This window comes from Quercus lobata, chromosome 12 (genome assembly GCF_001633185.2).
Source record: "Quercus lobata isolate SW786 chromosome 12, ValleyOak3.0 Primary Assembly, whole genome shotgun sequence".
Taxonomy (NCBI): domain Eukaryota; kingdom Viridiplantae; phylum Streptophyta; class Magnoliopsida; order Fagales; family Fagaceae; genus Quercus; species Quercus lobata.
This window is the reverse complement of record NC_044915.1, coordinates 29,849,992-29,857,619: the sequence shown is the minus strand read 5'-3', so window position 1 is coordinate 29,857,619 and position 7,628 is coordinate 29,849,992. Positions and strand designations below refer to the sequence as shown.

At 35.6% G+C, this 7,628-nt stretch overlaps 1 protein-coding gene across 1 annotated transcript; it reads left to right on the top strand.

The window, feature by feature from the left end:
- Window positions 1-1,599: 1,599 nt before the first annotated feature.
- LOC115969967 (cysteine-rich receptor-like protein kinase 10) lies at window positions 1,600-6,242 on the top strand. The gene is made up of 7 exons (XM_031089611.1): window positions 1,600-2,430; window positions 3,878-4,009; window positions 4,119-4,240; window positions 4,364-4,574; window positions 4,893-5,130; window positions 5,349-5,499; window positions 5,656-6,242. Exons 1-7 carry the CDS (start codon window positions 1,653-1,655, stop codon window positions 5,986-5,988), a joined length of 1,965 nt encoding a protein of 654 aa, XP_030945471.1. The 5' UTR covers window positions 1,600-1,652; the 3' UTR covers window positions 5,989-6,242.
- Window positions 6,243-7,628: the final 1,386 nt, after the last annotated feature.

Here is a 7,628-nt window from a genome sequence, read left to right as displayed (position 1 = left end):
AATTTACGCCATTCATTTAAGTCCTTCAAGCTAACTTCCGTCACTAATCTAACGGAAACACTGACAGATGAATAAAATAATATTAAAAATTTACTGTAGCACTAACACATCAGCCTATAAATTTAAAAAATTAATTTATTAATTTTAACTAAATAAAAAAAATAAAAATAGAATTAAAAAATCATGCTCAAGCCTTGCCCAGAATAAAAACATGTGTTCTTCAACGTTAATCATGTTCTTCATTTTCTTCCCAGCAAACCTTGCCCAGAAATTTAAAAAATCAATATTTTTGTCTCTCTTCTTGCATTTTCTAAGCAACCAAACATGCAAAACACATAGCAATCTTCAAATGAGAACAAAACCCAACAATCACAAAAATACAGATCTCCTGCAAAATCAATCTCCAACAACGAACCAAACCCAAATCTCCAATAAAACAACCAAACCCATAAACCCAACAACCAAACCAATCCCAACAAAACCTTCAAACCAGTAAATCTTCTTGGGAAACAAATACAAAAAATCTAGATTGGTTGAATTGTGAGAGAGAGAAAATGAATCGTTGATAAAGATCGGGTCAGATACCCACAGGAAAAACAAACCAAAACCCCCAAAATTCTCAAACCCAAACAAAATCATCAAATCCAAAAACTCAAATATCTCCCATCGTTTTCTCTGGATCAAGAATCCATGGCATCCATTATTAAAACCTTGAAGATCTGCCCCTTGCTCTACTCTTCTTTGGTTGAGGGAGAACCTGAAGTGCGAAAGGGCCGAGTCATTAGGCACAATGCAAGCTTGCAACTCGGTGAACTCGTCCACGCCTTTCCGAACTGGGACTAGAATCAAAGTCTCTTTCTTCTTGAACGACTCGTGCAAAGTCTTCTGGACTCCACCTTTTCCTTTCTTGAACACCGATTTGAGTTTTTGGGTCATTTGATTGGGTTGTGGGTTTTGTTGTGTGGCGGTGTTGGGTGGCTATGGCGATGGTGGTTTTGATGAGTGTGGGTGTGGTTGTGGCTCGGTTTTTTACTGATGTAGTGGTGGTAATGGGGGGTTGCCGTGGTGTTAGGGGTGGGTTTCACTATGGGTTAGCTATTGTGGCAGGGAATTTTGTTGTGGGTCAGGTTCATGGTAGTGGCGGAGGGTTGTTGTGGTGGTGAGGGTGGGTTTCACTATGGGTAGTGGTGGAGGGTTGTTGAAGAACATGTGCTTTTATTCTAGGCAAAGATCCAGAAGAATGGGTCTGGGTTTTCAGAAAGATGAAGATGCGTTTGAGCATGATTTTTTAATTCTGTTTTTATTTTTTTTATTCAGTTAAAATTAATAAATTAATTTTTTAAATTTATAGGCTGATGTGTTGGTGCTACAGTAAATTTTTAATATTATTTTATTCATCTGTCAATGTTCCTGTTAGATTAGTGACGGAAGTTAGCTTGAAGGACTTAAATGAAGGGCATAAATTGGTTTTAGGAACTAAAAGTGGAAAAAATAAAATGTAGGGACTAAAATGAAAAAACGTCAAAATATAAGGACTAAAAGTGCATTTACGCCTTTATAATATCTTACCTAATGCATAAACCAAGACTACAATAAGTAGATGAAAATATTGGTAAAGTGGATCTACAGGTACTAGCAAATTGCAGGAAAAAATGGCCGACTTCAAAATTCCTATATCCCTGTTGCTCTTATTAAGCTTGTTTAACCTGTTCAGCAGAAGTGAAGGAGCACCAAATTACGCCGCTCATTACTGCTCCAATTCGAGCTTTTTCACTCCCAACAGTACCTACCAAGCCAATCTCAACCTCCTCCTCTCTGATCTATCTTCCAACTCCACACGCCTAGATGGGTTCTACAAAACCAGTGTGGGTCAAAACCCTCCGGACGTGGCCACGGGTCTTCTTTTCTGCCGTGGTGATGTCACCCCAGCTGCTTGTAAAGACTGCATCTCTACTGCAACAAAAGACATACGAAACCGCTGTCCTTTCGACAAAATCATCCTAATCTGGTACGATGTGTGCACGTTGCGTTACACCAATGAATCAGACCTGAACAACTTAGTACCCTTTGAGAACTTTAACACTACAGCCCAGAATGTCATCGAGCCAGACCGGTTCAACGGGTTATTAGCAAGCACCATGAATTCATTGAAGCAACAAGCTGCCAATTCCCAATCGGACAAGAAATTTGCAACGGCGGCTGTAAAGTTTACGAGCTCGGTGACACTCTACTGTTTGGTGCAGTGCACACCGGAGCTTTCTGTCAGTTTATGCTTGACAGTTTTGGAAAGTGCCATCGGTTCTCTTCCCATGTGCTGCACTGGAAAACAAGGTGGAACAGTTGTGCTTCCGAGCTCTAATATTAGATATGAAGTTTATCCATTTTTTAATTACACGGCATCATCTACTCCACTTCCTCCTCTGCCTCGAGGTACGCTATATTTAATTTTTTTTTTTCACATCAATAGCATCATTAATTTTCTATAAGATTTTTAACGTTTCTGGCTTCAATTCGAGGAGAAATTATACTGTGGACCACGCCAATTGTTAACTATTTTACTTAAAGACTCGTCTTTGTTTAAAATTGCTAATACCATTAACTTGTCCAATTCTTGAGAGTTATGGATGTATAGTCAATATTTGGTATGCTAGTGTTAGTACAGAGAACTCAAAATTGTTGTTATGTATGAATATTTCTTGTCCGTTTTGTTGAAGGTATTTATCGTCAGTAAATATTGCCTTTTGCTTTTTTTTTTTTTTTTTGGAGAAAGAATATTGCCTTTTCCTTAAATCCCCTTTTTGTCTCCCATCTTAGATCAAATGATCACTTTCGTAATTTTTAAAAAAGAGACCTTCAGTTCAAATCTCTCTCTCTCTCTAAATATCGAATTATAAAATAATAATAATAATAAAAAATTAAATTAAATTTTTGGAAAGTAAACTAACTTCTTTCTTTCTATCTCACCTTTTTATTAAATAAGCTACTAGAAAAACTAGTATACCAACTTTGTCGTAGGCTTGTAGTAATAAAGTGGAAGACATCACAAAAGCAATGGCAATTGCTTTGAGTTCTCTGTACTAACAGGGGTTAAATATTGATATCTCTAGTGGTATGATTAATTTTGCTAATTTATTTTACCATTCAGCTTATTTTTGTTACTATTTATAAGTTTTACTATAATTTTTAATACTATTCATAGATCTCACTATACTATTTCAGCTAAGTTTTACTTTTATCTACAATACTTTCAACAAAAAGTTTTCAGTTTCAACAAAATAAGTGAATTTCAAACCGGCCCTAATATCTAAGAAGCACAAGCATTGAAAATTTCTCTGATGTATTCGTGTTTGACATGTGTCTTTGTTACACTCGTTGGGAATAGTTGTTAAGATATGTTTTTTAATGATTTTGATAGTTGTTATTTATTTTAAATGTGAGTATAAAAAAATATAATGTATACCTAAAGATTCATATTGATTACTTAATTAGTTGTTGTATCTCCACCGTATATGGCCTAATTTTTAAAGATTTGTAGTGTAGGAAAAGAATAGATGATCAAGGGACTCCTCTTCCTGCCCTGTCTCGTGTCATATAATCTTTAGTGTATAGTATGGTGAATACATCGGAAATGGGTTTTAGTTTTCGATATCTCATAAACTTTTTACCAATTAAGTTTTCAGTACATACCCATATACATATGGCTTCCTGTGGCTCACTTTCTTTATTGATCTGATTGGCCAATTGGTGACCACTTATGTAACATAACCTTACAGAAAATAGGCCTTGTACTACTCTCTTAGCTACATGGACCTTTAATTTCCATTATGGACCATCAAAGTTTTTGCCAAGTCAATGATGTGGTTAATTGTTTTTACAGGAAAAAGTAAGTCATCTACAACAATTGTCGCTATTGCTGTCCCACTTTCTGTTGCTATGGTGCTTTTTGCCATTGGAGTTTGCTTCCTGCGTAGAACAAGCAAGAAATACAATAAATTTCTGGAACCAGATGGTAAAAAATAGTTGTCTGATCATCATATATATGTCATTATCCTTGAACATTTGTCCGTAAAAATTTTGTCATTTCGAGAATTCAATATATTTAATGTTTGGTTGTGTAGCTGGAATTGAAATAACAGCCATAGAGTCCTTGCAATTTGACTTGGTTACAATTGAAACTGCCACGAACAAGTTCTCGGATGATAATAAGATTGGTAAAGGTGGTTTTGGTACGGTTTACAAGGTAGGAATATAGTTATATATATATATATATATATATATTTCAATAAATAGTTTTTAATTAGATGACATTATAGTACTTAAAGTTATACAAGTGTAAATTATTCCTAACCCTATATATTTCCAGGGTACTTTTCCTAATGGACAAGAAATAGCAGTGAAGAGACTATCCAAAAGCTCTGTGCAAGGTGCAATAGAATTTAAGAATGAGATTGTGCTGGTTGCCAAGCTTCAACACAGGAATCTAGTGAGACTCTTGGGATTTTGCTTTGAAGGAGAAGAAAAGATACTTATTTATGAATACGTGCCTAACAGAAGCCTTGATTACTTTTTATTCGGTTTGGCCAATCTGAACTCGCTCTTGATTTATTTTCAATTTTGTGTCCAAGGAAATGCATGGTAGCCTAAAAGTTTATACAATGACATACATGATACATCACTTTAAAATCGCTTGAAATCTTAAGGCACAAATGTTTCAAAGATCTGCTTGTCATGAACTTTCCACAAGCTGAATACTGCTAATTAACAAGCTGAAAATTTACAAAATAATGAGAATATATAAAGTTGATCTTTTGAATTGTATCAATTAATTTTATCATCCTTTTGAGTCTCATTCATTTCTGAGTTGAATATTTAATTTTAAAAAAAATTAATAGACTCAGAGAGGCAAGGGCAACTGGATTGGTCAAGTCGTTACAAGATTATAGGAGGGATTGCTCGAGGGATTCTCTATCTTCATGAAGATTCTCGGCTTAGAATTATACATCGTGATCTTAAAGCTAGCAATGTTTTGTTAGATGCCAATATGAACCCAAAGATTTCAGATTTTGGCATGGCAAGAATATTTGTTGCGGATCAAGCTCAAGGAAATACAAATAGAATCGTTGGAACATAGTAAGTTTTTAATTGCTTTATTTGACCTTACTTAATCTAAATCATCAAAATCGCTTATTGTCTTTTGTAGTATGTTAGAATTATCTAGAAAGAAAAGATGTATACCTTTTAAGGTGATTGATAGCTTGAAAAACAAAAGACTTTACAATTATGCTACTATAATTGGTTTCCAAAATCAATCTTGTTGATATTGTCGTATTGATGGTACTTGTTGGTAGTGGTTACATGTCTCCAGAGTATGCAATGCAAGGACGATTCTCAGTAAAGTCCGATGTGTTTAGTTTTGGCGTCCTAATTCTAGAGATTATAAGTGGCAAGAAGAACAATTGTTTCTATCAGTCAGAACATGATGAGGACCTCTTAAGCTATGTGAGTGGATCAAATTATCTCAATTTTGTGTTAAACCTTATGAATGCCAATATTATCAGTTCCAAGTGCTCAAAGAGAAAAATAATTGGGGTGGTTCTGGCTGGCCAGGGTCCAGTAAATAGAAAATTGTAATGATTCTGAATATTATCTTTGCAGACTTGGAAACAATGGAAAAATGGGACACCCATTGAATTGCTGGATCCAACTATAAGAGGTTCCCATTCAAGAAATGAAGTCATTAGATGCATCCATATCGGGTTATTGTGTGTTCAAGAAAACCCAGCCAACCGACCTACAATGGCAACAGTAGTTCTCATGCTTGACAGTTATTCTGTTAGCCTGCAGTTACCTCAGCAGCCAGCATTTTTGCTTCGGAATAAAGCAAACAGGAATATGCCAAAAAAGGAGCTGCAACATGAGGGTTTTTCAAGCCAGTCGGTGCCATGGTCAGTTGATGGAGAACCGATCACTGAACTGTATCCTCGATAGTGTAAGGAAGCAAGTTGTTATCCAACTTTAATTACTTTTTTTTTTTTTTTTTGCCATGTGATGAAACTAGAACTCATAGCTACTCATGGCTTCGTTGGTTGAAGGAATGTATAGTGTTGAATTTACGACAAAAAGTCTGAGTTACAAGTCCTTTAGTTCGAGAATAAGTACATACATGTTGAAATCTCCTGTTTTCTCTGCCCTTTCGGCCAAAAACTCAATTATAAAGGAAAAACGTGTAACTTGTAAGTGCACATATTGTGGTCGTCACATATGTGAATGCTAATTGGGCTATTTCCTGGGCTAATACAAAACCAAGAGTAGAGCATAGTTTCCAGAACCGGACCGGACCGAGAGGTCGGACCGTGAAAACCGGGAATCGGGATGAAAATCGATTTTTTAAGCTTAAAGAACCGGATTTTTTGTTAATTCCGTGAACCGTTAAAACCGGGGTTGGACCGCACGAACCGGTGAGAACCGTGTGGTCCAACCCCTTAGCAATTTTTTTTTTTTTTTTTTACAATTTTATTCTATTTAATTAAATTATCCATCTCTTACAAGGAATAAAAAAAATTATAATTAAAATCCTTCAAAGATATTCAAATTTACTTCAAAAATTAATCATAAATTTTAGTGTTTTCATGGTTATTATTTTATTTTATTAACTTTCTTATTTAATTATTAAATATATGCTTGAAAATCATTAAATTTCCCTCACATATATAGATATATTGTCAATTTTGCTAGTTTTATAAATTTAATATCTATATTTAGGCTTTAATTAATTATTAAATTAATTATGACGTCATCACGGTTCGACTCCGGTTCGACCTCGGTTCGACCTCAAAAACCTTGAACCTCTCCCTTTTACGGTTCAATGAACGGTCTGGGTCTGAAAACCTTGATACCCATGGTTTTGAAACTCGGATCGGACCGTACGGTCCGACCGGAAAAACCTCCAATCGTTCATCTTTACGGTTCTTTTAACTCTAAGAACCGTTCTATGTGAAAAATGCATGAAACCGCTCAAACCGCAGTTAAACCGTACGGTTCTGAGAACCGTGGCCGGTTTTAGAGGTTCGCACGGTTCCATTTTTTTACTATATTTGGCCGGAAAACTGATCTCAGTCCATAAAGAATTTGAATATAAAAAATACAAAAACAAATTGCGAGAGAGAAAAAGAAAACAGAGAGCAGGTCTTACTGCTCAGGCCAAGCTCTTCAAAAAAAAAACAAAAACAAAAACACCTAACCCAGCGCAGACGGCGCAGCTCCTTCTTCTTCTTTGTTTCTTCACTACTTCTTTCGTTCTTCTTGGTCTCCTGCCTTCAGTTTAAGTAGATGACTTCTTTCAACATTATTTTTGCTTTTTAGTTTGGTGAGCCTAGCACGTGCGACATAACAAAGCCTTGGAAATGACAAAAATGAGTTTTAAAGTTTCTGACTCATCCCCTTCCCAACGTGAATGTTAACCGGACCCTTGATACATTGCATCCATCTATTCTTTACAACCACATGCCATAAATATAGTCAGGTAAAGTATGTAGGCTAGGCTTGAATAGGCTTTGAAGATGATTGACAGCTTGCTTTCTGTCAACCACTCTTTTTAAAATTTTGGTGGGCTCCTTATTTAATCAATT

Excerpts from the sequence above, each read along its gene's own strand:
- LOC115969967 (XM_031089611.1), top strand. The coding sequence starts at position 1,653 with ATGGCCGACTTCAAAATTCCTATATCCCTGTTGCTCTTATTAAGCTTG. Across the intron at positions 2,431-3,877 it reads ACTTCCTCCTCTGCCTCGAG|GAAAAAGTAAGTCATCTACA; the intron begins GTACGCTATATT and ends TTGTTTTTACAG. Across the intron at positions 5,131-5,348 it reads AATAGAATCGTTGGAACATA|TGGTTACATGTCTCCAGAGT; the intron begins GTAAGTTTTTAA and ends ACTTGTTGGTAG.